This window comes from Bos indicus, chromosome X (genome assembly GCF_029378745.1).
Source record: "Bos indicus isolate NIAB-ARS_2022 breed Sahiwal x Tharparkar chromosome X, NIAB-ARS_B.indTharparkar_mat_pri_1.0, whole genome shotgun sequence".
NCBI classification, from domain to species: Eukaryota; Metazoa; Chordata; class Mammalia; order Artiodactyla; family Bovidae; genus Bos; species Bos indicus.
In genome coordinates, this window is record NC_091789.1 from 84,204,515 (window position 1) to 84,225,235 (window position 20,721).

General features: G+C 42.6%; 1 protein-coding gene across 1 annotated transcript in view; it reads left to right on the forward strand.

Annotated features, from left to right (window-relative positions):
- The first annotated feature begins 5,559 nt into the window (after positions 1-5,559).
- ERCC6L (ERCC excision repair 6 like, spindle assembly checkpoint helicase) overlaps positions 5,560-20,721 on the forward strand; it is a 32,020-nt gene continuing 16,858 nt past the window's right edge. The window contains exon 1 of the mRNA XM_070785152.1: positions 5,560-5,696. Within this exon, the coding sequence (XP_070641253.1) occupies positions 5,629-5,696 (68 nt within the window). The 5' untranslated portion in view covers positions 5,560-5,628. The remainder of the gene's footprint in view (positions 5,697-20,721) is intronic.

Here is a 20,721-nt window from a genome sequence, read left to right on the forward strand (position 1 = left end):
TTGAGAGAAGCTGAGAGAATTCAATCCCTTGCTCTAGGGGTAGATGTGAAATGAGGAACAGCCATGAGAGTTAATATGAGTGCTTTGAACAGGACCTGACATATAAATGGAATATAGTAGTAACTCTTATTTTGATCCTCTTTCATTCTCTCCATTTATCCACTCTAAATCCTCCCCAACCTCTCTCTTATTTTTGGCCTGTGATAGGAGGACTAGGAGTCCTGGGTGGCAGCTTCCTGGGTTATCAGCACTCTGGAATGGGAACTGGGACCCCAGAAGGCACTGAAAACAGCCCCAAGGAAGTGGCTACTGTCGGACTGGGTGGACTTAGTGGGTTTAAAGAGGAGTCTCATGGTTGTGTGAAAATGGCACTGAAAAAAATCCAATAACCTAAAGGCAGGCAAGCAGGAGGGTTGGTCCTTTCATCTAAGGATCAGGGGAAGATATCACCGTCACTGGGAAACAGAGAGGGAGCAGTACAGCTCCTGAGGGCATTCCTTTGAGTGTTTCTCTAAAGCCAACATAGGGGCAGCTGCCTAAGGCAGCAATCAGGGTTCTGCTTTGCTTCATCTTGAGTTCCCACAACTAGAGATGGCTTTCCTCAGACTTGAGATAAAGATTTTTGTGCTCCCATCTCTTTTCTTTTCTATGGAATTCTCTCCACCAGCCCTTCTTCTCACCACACATCTTCTGGGTAACCAGGGGCACCTATACACTTTACCCGCCCCGCCCTGACTCCCAATCCCAATACAAACATGGCTCCAGGAAAAGAAGTGATTCAAACACTTCAGCAGCCTAAACAAACTCCTTCACAAACTGGCTTCTAACTACCCTTGCAACCTCATTTTCCACCACTCCCCTCTTTTTTCCAGCAATAGGCAGTGTGACACAGTGAATGAGCACAGATTTGTGTCCATATTTACCTGGTATGGAATTCTGGCTCTGCCATTTCCTAACTTTGGAACCTTGGGCCAAGTCATTTTTTTCTCTGAACCTCAATTTTCACATCTGAAAAATGGGGAAAAGTCCTCATAACAGAGGGCCTAAAGCATATAAATATATGATTTAAAGTCATATAAACCAGGAGAACAGACCATCTTCTCTCAGTTCCCTTTTTAACTCTGAATGACCTACGAAATTTATAAAAAGTTTTAAATCCTCTGGACATGTGGTAGGCATGTGACAGGGGCAACAGGTGAGTTTTCAAATGCTAACTGTTAATTAGTGCCTTGAGGAATCGTAATGTCATGTTCTTACCACTATATGAACAAGAACAATTTTTGTTGGCTCACAAATCTATTTAGTATCACACAAGGAAGCCACTTAAAACTCAATAACCGCGTTACCTGAAGCCCTAAGGTCTGCTTTTGAAAATATGCTGCATTTAAGTTGGAGCTTCCAAAGACATGGTAGTGAACATACACCACTGATACCTGGACTAACAAGCAAGTTTGGCCTTGGAGTACAAAACGAATCAGTGAAAGGCTAACAAAGTTTTGCTGAGAGAACACACTGGTCATAGCAAACACTCTTCCAACAACACAAGAGATGACTCTGCATGTTGACATCACCAAATGGTCAATACTGAAATCAGATTGATTATACTCTTTGCAGCCACATATGGAGAAGCTCTATACATTCTGCAACAACAAGACCTGGAGCTGACTGTGGCTCAGATCATGAGCTCCTTATTGCAAAATTCAAACTTAAATTGAAGAAAGTAGGGGAAACCACTAAGCCATTCAAGTATGACCTAAATCGAATCCCTTATGATTATACAGTGGAGGTGACGATTAGATTCAAGAGATGAGATCTGGTAGACAAGAGTGCCTGAAGAACTATGGACGGAGGTTCATAACCTTGTATGGGAGGTGGTGACCAAAACCATCTGAAACAAAAAGAAATGCAAGAAGGCAAAGTGGTTGTCTGAGGAGGCCTTAAAAATAGCTGAGAATGGAAGAGAAGCAAAAGGCAAAGAAGAAAGGGAAAGACATATCCAACTGAATGCAGAGTTCCAGAGAATAGAGAGGAGAGATAAGAAAGCCTTCTTTTTTTTTTTTTTTTTAAGAAAGCCTTCTTAAGTGAACAATGCCAAGAAACAGAGGAGAACAATAGAATGGGAAACACTAGATTCTCTTCAAGAAACTTGGAAATACCAAAGGAACATTTCATGAAAAGATGGGCACCATAAGTAACAAATGGCAAGGATCTAACAGAAGCAGAAGAGATTAAGAGATGGCAAGAATACACAGAAGAACCATATAGAAAAGGTCTTAATGACCTGGATAATCACAGTGGTATGGTCACTCATCTAGAGGCAGACATACTGGAGTACAAAGTCAAGTGGGCCTTAGGAAGCATCACTATGAACAAAGCTAGTGGAGGTGATGGAATGCCAGCTGAGCTATTTCAAATCCTAAAAGATGATGCTGTTAAAGTGCTGCACTCAATATACCAGCAATTTTTTAAAACTCAGCTGTGGCCACAGGACTGGAAAAGTTCCGTTTTCATTCCAATCCCAAAGAAAGACAATGTCAAAGAATGTTCAAACTATTATACAATTGTGCTCATTTCACATGCTAGCAAGTTAATGCTCAAAATTCTTCAAGCTAGGCTTCAACAGTACATGAACCATGAATTTCCAGATGTTCAAGCTGGATTTAGGAAAGTCAGAGGAACCAGAGATCAAATTCCCAACATCCATTGGATCATAGAAACAGCCAGAGAATTTCAGAAAAACATCTGCTTCATTGATTATGCTAAAGCCTTTGACTGTGTGGATCACAACAAACTGGAAGATTCTTTAAGAGATGGTAATACTAAGACCACATTACTTGTCTCCTCAGAAACTTGTATGCAGGTGAAGAAGCAACAGTTAGAACCGGACATGGAACAATGGACTGGTTCAAAATTGGGAAAGGAGTATGTCAAGGCCGTATATTGTCACCCTGCTTATTTAACTTATATGCACAGTACATGTTACATGTACAGTAGATATTCCAGATGTTTAAGGTGGATTTAGAAAAGGCAGAGGAACCTGAGATCAAATTGCCAACATCCGATGGATCATTGAAAAAGCAAGACAGTTCCAGAAAGACATCTATTTTTGCTTTATTGACTACACTAAAGCCTTTGAGTGTGGATCACAACCAACTGTGGAACATCCTTAAAGAGATGGGAATACCAGATCATCTGACCTGCCTCCTAAGAAATCTGTATTCAGGTCAAGAAGCAACAGTTAGAACTGGACATGGAACAGAAGACTTGTTCCAAATCGGAAAAGGAGTACGTCAAGGCTGGATATTGTCACCCTGCTTATTTAACTTATATGCAGAGTACATCATGCAAAATGCTGGGCTGGATGAAGCGCAAGCTGGAATCAAAATTGCTGGGAGAAATATCAATAACCTCAGATATGCAGATGACATGACCCTTATGGTAGAAAGCAAAGAACCAAAGAGCCTCTTGATGAAAGTGAAAGAGGCAAGTGAATAAGTTGGCTTAAAACTCAACATTCAAAAAACAAAGATCATGGCATCTGGTCCCATCACTTCATGGTTAATAGATGGGGAAAACATGGAAACAGTGACAGGTTTTATTTTCTTGGGCTCCAAAATCACTGCAGATGGTGACTGCAGCCATGAAATTTAACGATGCTTGCTCCTTGGAAGCAAAGCTATGACCAATCTAGACAGCATATTTAAAAGCAGAGACATTACTTTGCCAACAAAGGTCCGTCTAGTCAAGGCTATGCTTTTTCCAGTAGTCATGTATGGATGTGAGAGTTGGACCATAAAGAAAACTGAGTGGTAAAGAATTGATGCTTTCGAACTGTGGGGCAGGAGAAGACTCTTGAGAGTCCCTTGGACAGCAAGGAGCTCAAACTAATCAATCCTAAAGGAAACAATCCCTGAATATTCTTCATTGGAAGGACTGATGCTGAAGCTGAAGCTACAATACTTTGGCCACCTGATGTGGTAAGCCAACTCATTGGGAAAGACCCTGATGTTGGGAAAGATAGACAGCAGGAGGAAAAGGGTGCGACAGAGGATGAGATAGTTGGATGGCATCACTGGCTAAGTGAACATGAGTTTGAGTAAACTCCAGGGGACGGTGAAGGACAGGGAAGGCTGGGGTGCTGCAGGCCATGGGGTCACAAAGGGTTGGACACGACTTAGTGATTTAACAGCAACAATACACCACATCACTACTTCTTTTCTTTTTAAATTTATTTATTTGGCTGCATGAGGTCTTAATTGCAGCTTGTGGGATCTTATTCCCTGACCAGGGTTTGAAACTGAATCTCCTGCATTGGAAGCACAGAGTCTTAGCCACTGGACCACCAGAGAAGTCTCACTGCTTATTTCTTAAATGAGACTTTTGGCTAGAAAAAGTCTAGCCACCTCTTCGCCGTAAATTTAAATTAGGAGTGAAGGAAGTTACATGGCTCAAAATAGCCTGGAGTTAAAACTCCCCTCCAGGTCCTCCCCACCATTCTATGCAAAACAAAGGACTCTCTCACCTGAAGAAAAAAATGGACATTAAGGTTGATTACTCCCAGCTCCTCGCCTGTCCAGCCTCTGGTCAATCTCCAAAATTCCTTGCCCCAGCCATTTAAGAGATAACTACTCCGAACAACCTTGGAGAACAGGCCCCCTTAAGACAGTAACTTTCCACATATACATGCCCATATATACTTACTCTTTTCCTGGATAAGTGCAGCAGCTGGCTAATCTGACTCCTGCCCCTTCTCTCCTCATTAAAGGTGATTGTTCCTGTAAGAAGTGCCAGTCTCCTTCTTTTTCTGAACCTCGCCTTCTCTAACCCCCTTACCCTACAACGAGGTCTATGCCTCCTGCTGCTGCTGCTAAGTCGCTTCTGTCGTGTCCGACTCTGTGCGACCCCATAGACGGCAGCCCACCAAGCTGCCCCGTCCCTGGGATTCTCCAGGCAAGAACACTGGAGTGGGTTGCCATTTCCTTCTCCAGTGCATGGAAGTGAAAAGTGAAAGTGAAGTCGCTCAGTCGTGTCCAACTCTTAGCGACCCCATGGACTGCAGCCTACAAGGCTCCTCCGTCCATGGGATTTTCCAGGCAAGAGTACTGGAGTCGGGTGCCATTGCCTTCTCCGCTATACCTCCTAGGGTGTTTGAATTTAAAGCACGCTCAGCGTCGGACATCGCCCAACAGGGAAAGGAGGATATTTGGGGACGCTGTGGAGGAGCTTTCTAGGGGCCATTAAAAAGATTAAGATCCTTTGAGACAGTCTACCCCACTCACAAGGATATCACACCCACACCCACACCCACACCCACACACACACACACACATGAATCTGCCGCAGCATGATTTGGATTGGATTGAAATGCAAAACAAAAAGACGCAATCCAGCCCGCGCCACTGCGCTGGCGACCGCCTCTAACCCACCTCCCCGGCCCGAGCCTGCGTATACGCAGGCGCGCGACCTTCGTGGGCGGGGCTCAGGCGGTGGCGCCAGAGCATGATATAGCGGATTGGCCGCCGGGACGTCGACGGTTGACCCGGCCCCGCCTCCATTCGCCTGGCGCATGTGCAGGGCGGAAACGAGGGAAATTCAATCCCCGGCCGAGAGGAAACTCTCTGAGGCGTCATGGAGGTGTCCCGAGGATTTGCGGAAGCTGGGGCCTTAAGCCCGGAGCAGGCTGCCAGTTACCTGAGGTATGTCTGGGACGATGGGCGGGTCTGGTTCACCGGCCCTGGCCGGGAGTGGGGATGAAGGTCCCTTGGACTCCCCCAGGGGCCCAAAGTGCTGACAAGGGCGCGCGCGAGACGCGCGCCATTGTCCTCCGAAGAGGGAGTGGGAATATCTGCAGATTTCTAAATCCTGGGGAGCCCCCGATGCCGGGTCAAATAACTCTCCCGTATGTACTCGATTGAAGAGCCAGAACTTCAATCGATCCAGGCTTTCTCGGGTCTTCAGCTTTCAAAATTACTATTTTGAAATCCATTTTATTTCAATACATAAAAAGTGATACATTATGGTATTGTTCTTACTAAATTTAAATATTTTACTTTTATAATTTAATGTATCGTTTTCAGTCAGGGTTGAGCACTCACCTTTCTGTTTGGAAATAGTTAAAAAATTTTTTTGAAATGTAACATATTAAAGATATAAAATTCACATTATATGTAGTAAAATATTTTCCCTTTTTATTTTTTCAACGATTTTTGTGCATGTTGTGCGTTAATATACAAACATACACATTAATTTTAACATCCCCCCCCACAAAAAAAAGCTTTTCTTGGGTCTTTCCAGTCTACCAAGCTCCAGGCCTAGGGGATACAGAGGAGTAAAACACTGGTCCTGCCCCCAAATTGCTTATACTCTAGTGGTGGAAAGAGATAGGTAAACCACAATTGGTATATTGCTTGATAAATGTGTGGGGAATGGCCAACTACAAGGGTCAGTGGGCTGAGGGAAGGGCTCACAGGAGACTTTCGTGTTAAGAAAGGAATGTTCCTTCACCAGATGGCTAAGGATGGGGAAATGAACATTTAAATGTTTTAAAAAATTGTTATAAAATAGAACATAAAATTTAACATCTTAGCCGTTATTTTTTTTAATTTATTTTTTATTAAAGTATAGTTGATTTACAATATGTTAATTTCTGCTTTACAGGAAAGTGATTGATTTATACACGTTTATTTTTAGGATTTAAAAACTTTTTAATTCAAGTATTGTTGATTTACAACGTCATGTTGATTTACAACATCATGTTACTATAGTTTCAGGTATACTTTTTCATATTTTTTTCCATTATGGTTTATCATAGGATATTGAATATGGTTCCCTGTGCTATATACCTTGTTTATCCATTCTATATATAATAGCTTGCATCTGCTAATTGCAAACTCCAAAACCCATGGTGTAGGAGCACAGAAGGGGTGGGGCTCAGGGCACAGGCAGCCACTGAAGTGGCTTGTTTCCATGGAGAGAGGGGTGCAAGAAGGTTACTTCGAGGCCAGGTAGAGACTGCAAGGTCGATGAAGGACTGTGTGTTCTGGGTGAGTGGCCGTGTGTCACTTTGCTCATCCACTGTGCAGCAGCAGCTGGCAACTTCAGGAGAGCCCCGTCCTCCTTCAGTGTGCCTCAGGCATCCTTTACTGAGAAAGCTTAGCATCATGCTGGCTGTAGAGGAGAGATGGTTAAAGGAGTTCTGTCATAGAGCAGGTATTGAGGGGTAAATTTGGAACTGAGACGCGATAAATGATGACTGACAGAGTTATCTGACTTCTATTTATCTATGACCCACCCTCTCTCCCATGTCACTCACTGTCTGTCACTCTCTCTCTTTGTGACCCACTTGCTTGTCCTCTATGTTCTCTTGCTGTCACCCATCTGTTCTTTCTCTATGTCACCCACTTTCTTCTGCTATTTAATTTCTATTTCATTTCTACTATTTCTTCTGTTTCATTCTACTCCCATTGCTTTTGTCAAGGTCACCAATGACTTTCATATAGCTAAATCTAATGGTCAGTTCATAATCCTCCTCTTCCTTTGCCTACCAGTAGTACTTGACAGAGTAGAGCAGTTCTCCACAAAATGCTAGATCCATTTGGCCACCGGGGCCCCTCAATCTCCTGACTTGAGGTCGCAAAGAGTGTCTGACTCTTTTCGACCTCATGGATTGGGGTCCGCGAGGCTCCTCTGTCCATGGGATTTTCCAGGCAAGAATACTGGAGTGGGTTCCCATTCCCTTCTCCAGGGGATCTTCCCGACCCAGCCACTAGGGAAACTATATATATACACACACACACACATAATATATAGTGCATGTTTGAAAGTTGCTAAGAGAGTAAATCTTTAAAATTCTTAAAAGTTCTCATCACAAAAAAGTCTATAATTATGTGTGGTGACAGATGGTAACTAGACCTATTGTGATCATTTCACAGTACATATAAATATCAAGTCATTAGGTTGTACACCTGAAACTAATACAATGCCGTTTGTTGATTATATCTCAATAAAAATTAAAAAAAAAAAAAACTATTCTAGAGCCAAAACAAAAAGATTTAAGGTTCAGTGTTTTTGTCAAGAATTCTTCATAGGTAAGGTCATGTACTTCATATTGCAACATATCAGGAAGTATACACTGTCTGATTTTTCTACTTTTAGTAATTTTATGGTTGATCAGTGAGTTCAGGTAGTCATAGGCAGATCACTCCTTTGCAAGGCTTCATTTCCCCCCTTGTGATGAATAAATAATATGTCAGGGATACTTTAGCATCCTATGAATACCCACTTCCCCATCAGCCTTTCATCCATTGATAATCATTACCATCAATAATATCATTATTATCAATACCTAAATCAGTTATTTCATTAGGTATTACAAGTGGTGGTTTTCTAATTTCACCATTCTTTCTGTATTAATTAGCTGGAATTCTTCTTTCTGTTAATGTTGGAATGCCATTTTTTAAAATTGTACTCCTTTCTTTGGTGATCCTATTCAGGTTCTTGGTTTTAAATTTCATCTTAAAAAAACACTTATTTTTGGGTGCAGTGGGTCTTCATTGCCACATACAGGCTTCCTCTAGTTGTGGCAGATGGGGGCTACTCTTCATTGCCTTGTATGGACTTCTCGTTGTGGTGGCTTCTCTTGTTCTCTTCTCTTGAGGGAGCACGGACTCTGCAGCATGGGCATTTCAGTAGTTGTGGCATGTGGGCTCAGTAGTTGTGGCTCATGGGCTTAGTTTCTATGTGGCGTGTGGGATCTTCCCAGACTGGGGATTGAACTTGTGTCCCCTGTATTGAAAGGCGGACTCCCAACCACTGGACCACCAGGGAAGTCCCTAAATCCTGTCTTTATGTTGTGAATTTTCACATTTTTGTCTTTAGTCCTGACCTATTCTGAACGCTAGACTCCTGTATCCAGATACTTAGTCTGTATCTCTACTTGATAATAGACATACCAAACTTAACTTGTCCAAAAGCAGAGGACAGATCTTGAAAAATAACAAAATTGGAGGACTCACTGTACCTGATTTCAAAACTAACTACAAAGCTATGGTAGTCAGGATACATATATAAGTATAAACATAGAGATAAATGGAATAGAACTGAAGAGTCTAGACTCTTCTTTCCTGTAACAACATAAAGCACCCATTTTTTGTTGTCGTTTAGTCACTAAGTTGTGTCTGACTCTTGTGACCCCATGGACTGTAACCTGCCAGGCTCCTCTGTCCATAGTATTTCCCAGGCAAGAATAGCTAAAGTACCCATACTTCAGGTATTTACTAGGTGTAGGGGATTATAGTTGCTATAGTGTTTTGTTTCGGGTTTGTTTTTTTTTTTTTTTTGATCTGTTCAGCAGGCTTTCATATCCACCCTCTTCTGGTGATCTTATCCTTTGGCCACTAGGGTGGGCAAGATAATAGTTTTTAACATTCTTGTTCTGAAATATAAGACATATATAAGAAAATGTAAATATTCAATGTAATGAATTATCATTGTAACTACTACCTAGGTCATGGTTTGTTTTTAGATTTATATTCTTGTCTTAATGGAAAGTCTTATCTGTTTGTACACTGAGGTGGCCTGAAGGTTAACTGAAGGCACACTTGAGGGTTTGTTCAGATTTTGGGTTAATTGCTTGCTTGAAGCCCCAGAGTTTTGCACTCCAGTGTCGTAGTTAACCAGATAACCTTGGGCTGAAAGATCGAGGGCTGGAGGTACCAAAGTTCTTTTCTACCATAAAAGAACTTAATATTGTTCCTGGAGAATTTTTCATTTTTAGTTAGACTTTATCCCAAAGGGCCAGTCAGGATGTTAACCACCAAATGCTCCCCCGAATAATGAAACTTTTTCCTGCTGAAGAGTATTAGTTGGTATAATCTATCTGAATGCCAAAGCACATCCTCTATGTCAAAACTTTTTTTGGTTTTGGCATAATTATTAATTAGCTGCTTTTTCTGGAGTAATTAGGAGCAGATTCAGCTGCTTTCTGATGGCATGTTGTTAACATGTAAGAGATGTTATCTTCCTGTTTTTTTCTGTTAGAAGGTATTTGTCCAGTTCAACCAAAATTTTCAGGTCTTAAGTTACAAAGAAGGTGGCAGATCCCTGTCTGCCTTTGAAACAGGCCTTGCTCTTCTTACCTCCTTATATTCTCTTTCTGACAGGGTTCAGAGGACCTGAAAGAGCACTAAGAACCTTGGATCTCTTTTGGTCCATTTGGTTTGGTCCAGATAGTTCTTGTCTAGATTCCCAAGCCAGTGACACAGATAATAAATACTACAGAAAGCCTTACACTGTTTTAGGTAATAGGGGGAAACAGAGTACATATATGGACAATGTGAAAAGCTTGTGTAGGGTCTTATCCTCAGAGCCCTAGGCTTACCATTTGGGGGTAGGGGTGGGGGAAAGCATTTGGAGAAGGGATACAGCCAAAGTTGATGGTACTTTTTCTTTCTAAGATAAACCAGGAGTCATGAACTGGCAGTCCATGAGCCACATTCACAGATAAATTTTATTTGTCTGACCCAGCATTTTAAACATGTATGCATTAGTTACTATTTAAAAATCAGAATTCACATAAAAATTAGAATTTCCAACTGTCTTTCAACTATCAGAAGATCTTGGCAACTCTGGACTCTTTTTTTTTTTTTTTTTTTAACTTTTTTCCTATTTTTTTAAAATAAATTTTTAATTTTTAAATCTTAGTTTACTACATTCTTTTTAAACTAGTTTCTCATTGGTTTGTTTTATTTTTACAAACCCTTGGAGGGCTGAGTTTCAATAGATTGCAGGGAGGTAGCTGCTCTGCTGTGTATGAAACCCAGACCTGGAGGCAGGTCCTCTATGAAAGGTTTAACACCAGTTTCCACAGGGGTGAAATGATGGGGAAGTGATGCGCGAGGGGATGGCCACCTTTCCAGCTGCACCCCGTGTCCCAGGATGATGGGCTTTCCATATTGGACCCCGGTCCCAACATGCGGCAGGGCTGCCCCGCCAAGCCCTGAGAACCCTGGGCTCTTATTCCTGTGTTGGAATTACCATCCAGAGATGAATTACAGCTTGCCTCCTTTACATGGGGCATATTCCTCAGTGTTGCTTTCAATATAGCAGCTTCACACCTCTGTTACTTGCTTTGTCCCTATAGGTCTTTGCTCTATGATCTCTATACGTTGGGTGTATTCGGCAAGGACCAAACCTGATGAGTTAAAATAGAATTCTGTAAGGTTTGAGGCCCACTGCTCTTCATCCCAGAGAAAGCAATGGCAACCCACTTGAGTATTATCTGGAAAATCCCATAGACAGAGGAGCCTGGTGGGCTGCAGTCCATGGGGTCGCAAAGCGTCGGACACGACTGAGCGACTTCACTTTCACTTTTCACTTTCCTGCATTGGAGAAGGAAATGGCAACCCACTCCAGTGTTCTTGCCTGGAGATTCCCAGGGACAGAGGAGCCTGGTGGGCTGCCGTCTATGGGGTCGCACAGAGTCAGACACAACTGAAGCGATTTAGCAGCAGCAGCAGCAGCACTTCATCCCTGAGCCCCTTTCTTACATGCTTTAATAGCCCTCTGTACTTTTCCTTCACAGCCATTACAACAGTTTGTAGCTACTTATGTGATTCTTTGATAAATGTCAGTCTCCTGTACCATGAGCTGCACGAAGGCAGAGACCTGTTTTGTTCTTACCTGTATCTCCAGTGTTTAGCACAATGTTTGACATGTGATAAGAATCTGCCTGCAATGCAGAAGACCTGGGTTCAGTCTCTTGGTTGGGAAGATCCCCTGGAGGAGGACATGGCAACCCACTCCAGTATTCTTGCCTGGAGAACCCCATGGAGCCTGGTGGACTACAGTCCATGGGGTTGCAAAGAGTCAGACATGACTGAGCAACTAAGCACAGCACAGCAAATGCTTAATACAAATTTGATGAAGTGAATGTTGCGTAGCTTACTTTGGTTGGTCAAATATCCTCCAATGACAGTGGTTACAATTTCACCAGTGGAGAACCCGTATACATTGGGTGATTATCACGGGAATATTCTGAGAGAGAGCTTACTGAGGATTGGTGCCTCCGTGCTACCTGTGCTAGTTCAGTTGGCGCTCAGTCGTGTCTGACCCCTTGCAATCCCATGGACTACAGCACACCAGGCTTCCCTGCCCATCACCAACTCCCGGAACCTACTCACACTCATGTCTGTCGCATCAGTGATGCCATCCAATCATCGCATCCTCTTTCGTCCCCTTCTCCTCCCACCTTCAATCTTTTCCAATGAGGGTCTTTTCCAGTCAGTCAGTTCTTCACATCAAGGTGGCTAAAGTATTGGAGTTTTAGCTTCAGCATCAGTCCTTCCAATGAATATTCAGGACTGATTTCCTTTAGGATGGACTGGTTGGATCTCCTTGCAGTCCAAGGGACTCTCAAGAGTCTTCTCCAACACCATGGTTCAAAAGCATCAATTCTTTGATGCTCAGCTTTCTTTATAGTCCAACTCTCACATCCATACATGTCTACTAGAAAAATCTGTGCTAATTCAGAAGCAATTATGTCTCAGGATCTAAGCTTCTGCTGGACCTTATAGCTAAGCTCAGGTTCCTCCATTAAGATCTCTAGTAGCCTGAGGTTTCAGCTACCTGAACAAGGCTGTTTTTAAATAAGGCTGCTTATAAAAGCATTTTAATTGTGTTAATGTTGAAGTGACTTTCTCTGAATTCTGCTTTATATCCTGTCTTGAAGGCAGTGGTTTTCAAACCTCCAGGTCTTAGATGGTCAGTCAGATTATAGTCTGCTAGTGAAGTTTTTGGAGAGTTGCAAACTCCTGGAAAGACAAAAGACTGCCCACTGTATCTGAAAGTTGTTTAACTTTCTGAGTATCCTGATCTCACCATTGCATACCTTTGGTGAACATATACCAAATGCCTCCTGTGGACCAGCTCAATCTGCTGGTTGCTTAGAATGCAGTGGTGAAAGACATACATGTCCTTAAAATCGTGTGTGTGTGTGTGTGTGTGTGTGTGTGTGAGAGAGAGAGAGAGAGAGAGAGAGAGAGAGAGAGAGTCGCTCAGTTGTGTCTGACTCTTTGCGACCCCATGGACTGTAGCCTGCCAGGCTCCTCTGTCCATGGAATTCTCCAGGCAAGGATACTGGAGCGGTAGCCTATCCCTTCTTCAGAGGACCTTCCCAACCCAGGGATTGAACCCAGGTCTCGGGCATTGCAGGTGGATTCTTTACTGTCTGAGCCACCAGTTTCCTATGATGACATGGAAAATTTCATATGATAAATAAAAAAACACAAGATATGTCTCCAATCCAGATTGTGTGTATGTGTGTGTGAAGGGGGAAGTTGTCAGAGAAGCCTTCTTAAGAAAAAAATACTGACTTTTAAAGATTAGTGGGAATTAAGCAGTGAGGAAGAAGCTGATGTACATGGCATACTAGACAGTTTTATGTGTAAAGATTTAGAAGCAAGAGGAAGCATGGCCCCTTCAGGGCAGGGTAGGAGTTTAGGATTGCTAGAATATGGTGAAAATTGGAGGAGTGAAAGCAGATCTTTGGAACTTTTCCCTGCCTGGGAAAAATATAACATGGAGGCAAGGTAGAAAGATAGAGCAGTGGCTTTGGATTTTTCAGGCTTCAGTTAAAATTCAGGCTGCCACTTGCTTTGCTAGCTGGGTAACTTCAGACAATTCATTTGACCACGACATGCTGAGTCTCACATTCTTTATGTTATAAAATCGGGATATCTGAGCCTGGGTCAGTTGTTCTGTTCCTTCTCTTAGCCAGATTATCGTATCTCTTCCGGATTGCTCTACTTCCCACCTTTCTACACCCATCCTCTTGAACAAATGGCAGTTCCTCAAAAAGTTAAACATAGAATTTTGATGTGACCCAGCAGTTCCACTCTTAGGGGTATACCCAATAGAATTGAAAACAGGGACCCAAACATATACTTGCATACCAGTGTTCATTGCAGCAGTATTTATAAGAGCTGAAAGGTGGAAACAGCCCAAGTGTCCACTGATAAATGGATAAAATAGGTTTCCATGCAGTGGAGTATTCAGACTTGAAAATGAGTAAAATTGTGATACATGTTACAGTATGGGTGAACCTTGAAAACATTATGCTAGCTGAAATAAGCCAGGAACAAAAGGACCAATATTGTGTGATTCCACTTGTATAAGATACCTAGAATAGGCAAATTCACAGAGACAGAAAGTAGAATAGAGGTTATTAGGGGCTGGGCAGGAGGGAATGGAGACAGAGTTTCTGCTTGGGATGATGCAAAAGTTTTAGAAATAGATAGTGGTGATAGTTTTACAACATGATGAATGTAATTAATGCTATTGAAGTACAATTGGAATGGTTAAAATAGCAAATTTCATCTTACTTAGATTTCACCACAAAAAAAATTCTCCAGAAATTCATTCTTTCTCTGACTTCCAGAGGCCAGAAGTCTGAAATCAAGGTGTCAGCAGGGTTAGTGTCTTTTTGGAGGCTGTGAGAGAGAATCTGTTCTGTGCTGCTTTTAGCTTGTGATGGTGCTGATGATCCTTGGAATACCTTGGCATGTAGATGCATCACTCCATTCTCTGCATCTGTCTTCACATGGCATTCTCCACTTTGTCTCTCTCTTTGTGTGCAGTATACCTCTTATAAGGATAATAGTCATGTTGGATTAGGACCCACCTTAATCCAGGATGACTGCATATTAACTTGATTACATCTGTCAATACCCTATTTTCCCAAATAAGGTCATTCATACATTCCAGGTCAACATGAAATTTGGGGGGATACTGTTCGATCCAATAGGAAGCCACTGCTGTGTATAAAATCTTCTGGAGGAAAGTACATAGAGTCAGAAGGGCAATGACAACACAAAGATCCTTGGGAATACCAACGTCTATATGAGGATAGGCAGAGAGGAAGGAATTCAAGACTCAGACTGAGAAGGAATGATTAGAGAGCCGGAAGAAATCCGGGAGAAAGTGTTGTATACCACTATACCCGAGGAGAAGGGAAAACTTAATGAAGGAGATAGTGGTCAGTGGTTTTAAATGCAGCACAAAGGTCAAGAAAGACCAAGAAATGGCCATTTGATTTGGCAGTATGGAGGTTCTTGGTGCCCTTGGTGAAAACAGCTGCATTAGGGTGCTTAGGTGAGAAGCCACATTGTCATGTATTATGTCTCCGTTTTGTGAGCCTTTGAACTGAGAGGCAGCAGTCTATGGGCAAAGTGGTCCCCTTCTTTTTTTTTGCCCCACTACCCAGATCCTATTATTAATATCTCACTATACTTGCTTTATCACATATCTGTTATACCAATTCATCTTATTTTTTGGATGCATTTCAAAGTAAGTTGTAGACATCAGGATATGTCCTCCTACTTCAGCATAATACCATTAATTATTTTTATTTTTAAAAATTTATGTATTATTTTTGGCTGCTCTGGGTCTTTGTTGCTGGGCTCAGTCTTTCTCGAGTTGCAGGGAGGGGCTACTCTCTGTTTGCAGTGTGTGGGCTTATTGTGGTGGCTTCTCCTGTTGTGAAGCATGGGCTCTAGGGCACGAGGGCTCAATAATTGTGGTGCATGGACTTAGTTGCCCTGCAGCATGTGGAATCTTTCTGAACCGGGGATTGAACCCCTGTCCACTGCCTTGGCATGTGGATTCTTAACCATTGGACCACCAGGGAAGTCCTATACCATTAAATAGATTTCAATATTTTAGGGTTTTCTTCTTTTTTTTTTTTTATTTTAGGGTTTTCTTCTTTTGAAGTAAAATTTACATACCAAGAAATGCTTCAGTTCAGTTCAGTCACTCAGTCGTGTCCGACTCTTGGCGACCCTATGAATCGCAGCACACCAGGCCTCCCTGTCCATCACCATCTCCCGGAGTTGACTCAAACTCACGACCATTGAGTCGGTGATGCCATCCGGCCATCTCATCCTCTGTCGTCCCCTTCTCCTCCTGCCCCCAATCCCTCCCAGCATCAGAGTCTTTTCCAATGAGTCAGCTCTTCGCATGAGGTGGCCAAAGTACTGGAGTTTCAGCTTTAACATCTTTCCTTCCAAAGAAATCCCAGGGCTGATCTCCTTCAGAATGGACTGGTTGGATCTCCTTGCAGTCCAAGGAACTCTCAAGAGTCTTCTCCAACACCACAGTTCAAAAGCATCAATTCTTTGGCACTCAGCTTTCTTCACAGTCCAACTCTCACATCCATACATGACCACTGGAAAAACCATAACCTTGACTAGACGGACCTTTGTTGGCAAAGTAATGTCTCTGCTTTTGAATATGCTATCTAGGTTGGTCATAACTTTTCTTCTAAGGAGTAAGCGTATTTTAATTTCATGGCTGCAGTCACCATCTGCAGTGATTTTGGAGCCCCCCAAAATAGTCTGACACTGTTTCCACTGTTTCCCCATCTATTTCCCATGAAGTGATGGGACCAGATGCCATGATCTTCGTTTTCTGAATGTTGAGCTTTAAGCCAACTTTTTCACTCTCCTCTTTCACTTTCATCAAGAGGCTTTTGAGTTCCTCTTCACTTTCTGCCATAAGGGTGGTGTCATCTGCATATCTGACGTTATTGATATTTCTCCCGGCAATCTTGATTCCAGCTTATGCTTCTTCCAGCCCAGCATTTCTCATGATGTACTCTGCATAGAAGTTAATAAGCAGGGTGACAATATACAGCCTTGACGTTCTCCTTTTCCTATTAGGAACCAGTCTGTTGTTCCATGTCCAGTTCTAACTGTTGCTTCCTGACCTGCATATAGATTTCTCAAGAAGCAGCTCAGGTGGTCTGGTATTCCCATCTCTTTTAGAATTTTCCACAGTTTATTGTGATCCACACAGTCAAAGGCTTTGGCATAGTCAGTAAAGCAGAAATAGATGTTTTTCTGGAACTCTCTTGCTTTTTTGATGATCCAGTGGATGTTGGCAATTTGATCTCTGGTTCCTCTGCCTTTTCTAAAATCAGCTTGAACATCTGGAAGTTCATGGTTCACCTATTGCTCAAGCCTGGCTTGGAGAATTTTGAGCATTACTTTACTAGCGTGTGAGATGAGTGCAATTGTGCAGTAGTTTGAGCATTCTTTGGCATTGCCTTTCTTTGGGATTGGAATGAAAACTGACCTTTTCCAGTCCTGTGGCCATTGCTGAATTTTCCAAATTTGCTGGCATATTGAGTGCAGCACTTTACACCTGTGTAAACAGTGTAACGATCTCTCTTGGGTTCCCCGTTTTTATACTTTAGGTCTCCTCCTTTTGGTTGTGCCCTGTGCAAAATAGGGCTTATACCCACCACCAGTCAAGAAAGGGAATGGAAATGGGCATATGCTCAAGGCCTATTGACAGTTGCAAGTTACATAACAATAGGCTTTGTTGTGCATGTCTTACCATAATTCAGTCTGTTATAATCAGATGTATATATGTGTAAATACTTGTGAATGGGCTCCTAGCTGCCTAAGGTTACTTGAGGAAGCCCCTGTGGTTAGTTTGTATCCACTGTGTGCCTAGGGCGCATGTGCAGTAGTTGGAAAAGTCTGTTTATTTTTGTAGCATATCTTTGAGCTCTTCTGGGTGTGTCTGGAATGGGCCCTAGAGATCAGCTTGCATCCTTTTCAGCTAGGTCACCCCTTGTTGCTCTTGCTTAACTTCCTACCTAACATTATGATAAATTATTTTCCACTTTGATTAAAATGATCACCCTGGAAGTAAGGCCAAAAGGCAGCCGTCTTCCCAGGCTAATTCTATGATCCAGGCTTTAATGGGCCAGTTTCCAGTACTGGCGTTCAGGTCATCTGCAATTTTTATGTCAGCCACACATGACTTACTGATTCTGACTGAGAATCAAAAGACTTAACCAATTGTATATGATATATCCACATGCATCTTGACATGGGGACTGTAGATATAGAGATGTGTCAAGGAGCTCCTTATCAGGGGGCTGGATCAGGATAGGGGAACTGATTTCTTGATGTTTTTTTTGGCTATGCTGGGTCTTCATTGCTGTGCGAGGGCTTTCTCTAGGTGTGGTGACCAGAGAGCTACTCGTTGTTATGGTGTGCGGGCTTCTCACTGCAGTAGCTTCTCCTTGCAGAGCTCGAGCTCTAGGTGCATGGGCTTCAGTAGTTGTGGTCCATGGGCTCAGTTGCTCCGTGGCATGTGGAATCCAGATCAGGGATTGAACCCATGTCCCTTGCATTGGCAGGTGGACTCTTAACCACTTAATCACCAGGGAAGTCCCTGAATTCTTTAAAAAAATTTTTTTTTATTGAAGTATAGTTGATTACAATGTTGTGTTATTAAATAGCAAATCACAGCAAAGTGATTCATATATATATGTGTGTGTGTTCTTTTTTATATTTTTTTTCCATTATAGGTTATAGGAAACAGTTCTTGTGGGAAGGAGAGCCATAATTCTACTCACATGGACCAAAATTCGCAAGACCAGGCTTCTATACCCTGTGGTTGGTGGTCAGGTTAGAAAAGAGCAACTTCTGGTTGCTTTGCATGTGACGCCAATAAAGTTTTACTGGGTCAGGGTCTTTGCATTTAGTTCCTTATCTTGTCACAATTCCAGAAGAACAGCATAGGGCATGTTGCAGAGGGCCCTCCAGATTAAGGAAAACCTAGTGCTTGTCTCTGCAGTTTAAGCTTGTGTCTTTTCAGCTGCTGATTTGCAAACACTGCTGTATTTAGTGGGGCTTAGCTTTGGGGGGGGTATAATTATGGTATAGAAACCATAGCTAATTGGTTTCTCTGGGTGGGAAAACATTGCAGTATCTAAGCCTGGCATTCCCTCTGTGGAGACAAAATGCTTCTCAAGGGATCAGGCAAACACTGGAAGGATGGAAGATGGGATGGGATTGTTGAGATGTGATGGGATTGTTAGTTGGCTGTGGTTGAGGCAGATTTTTGCATCTGAGGAAGTAGAAAGTGCTTTTGGGAAGAAATGGTTTTAAGTGGCTACTTTAAGGCAAAAATACTCAGGTGGGTTTAGGATCCAGGGAATTAGCAGCTGGGCAGTTCTGCCAATGAAAGGGTAGCTTTGCAGGTAGAGGCTGTGTTTAATGGTTGTGTCTTTCTCCAGCAGTTGTTTGCATACAGTCTATGTGTCCTTCAAAACATTCCTTAAAGGGAACCATATTCTAAGCATGTAATCTGGGGTATAATCATTAAAATGTAAAGGGTTTTATTATCCCTTGCTATGAAATTAAAATCTCTTTTGGGTTGATGGTTTTGCATCTGAATAGTTCTTTAACATATTAGAGCTTCATATGTAAATATCTTTTGAAAATTATTAAATTGGTAAATGAAAATAAAAACTGACACTCTCCCCCCACACTCTAGCACTCTTTTTCTCCTTGTTCTGCTTGAGAAGGTGTTTTTTCTGCTGAATTGGTTGTCCTCTTGGCTCCCAAGCAGTCCTGGTTTCTCCCTAGCCAGGCCCAAGGAGAATAGGGGAGCAATTTTGGAAAAAATATTTGAGCCCTTAAACTATTAGCTGAGTTCTCCAGATCATTAGGGATACAGTGTGTTATAGATGGACACATGATTGCAGTAGTAGTAAAAATGACATGTTTTCCTTCCAAGCCCAGGATTGGAGGTTAAGTGCTAAACCAAACTGTATTACAGAAAACACTGTAGTCTTGTAAATAACAAGATATCCAGACCAGTGCTATAAAAAGCAGGTTTCATTTTCCCTCCAGTTCCACTATAGGGAAAGAATACTGTCCTAGGTCTAACTTTATTGTTGGAGCAGACAGGGTGGAGGGGAAGAACTGAGATACAGTATTAGATCTGCTAATTAGGGTGTTCCAGGGACTGGGAAGGTAATTTGGCTGACAGCAGGGGTTTGACCCAGCCAGAAAATGGTGCTGTCTAACAAATACTGTAAACTCCAGTTGTGGTTCAGGCAGAAGGTTGACAAATGTGGATGTTTCAGAGGATGGGTAGCAAGAACCCAGAAGTATGAGTCTTGGGCTGGTGGTAAGAAGTCTAGGTAGACAGTCACCATTTAAAAATATTTTTTTTTTTATTTTTGGCTGCACTGGGTCTTCCTTGTTACATACAGGCTTTCTCTGGTTGCAGCCAGTGGGGGCTACTCTTTGTTGATGTGTGCAGGCTTTTCATTGCTCTGGCTTCTCTTGATGTGAAGCACAGCAGGCTCTAGGCATGCTGGCTCAGTAGTTGTGGCACACGGGCTCTGTAGTTGCAGCTCGCGGTCCCTAGAGTGCACAGGCTCCGGTAGTTGTGGTTGTTCAGTCACTCAGTCATGCCTGACTCTTTGCGACCCCATGGACTACGGCACCCCAGGCCTCCCTGTCCATCACCAACTTCCGGAGCTTGCTCAAACTCATGTCCATCGAGTTGGTTATGCCATCCAACCGTCTCATCCTCTGTTGTCCCCTTCTGCTGCCCTCAATCTTTCCCATAATCAGGGTCTTTTCAAATGAGTCAGTTCTTCGCATCAGGTGGCCAAACTATTGGAGTTTCAGCTTCGACATCAGTCCTTCCAATGAACACCCAGGACTGATCTCCTTTAGGATGGACTGGTTGGATCTCCTTGCAGTCCAAGGGACTCTCAAGAGTCTTCTCCAACACCACAGTTCAAAAGCATCAATTCTTCGGTGCTCAGCTTTCTTTATAGTCCCACTCTCACATCCATACATGACTGCTGGAAAAACCATAGTTTTGACTAGACGGACCTTTGTTGACAAAGTA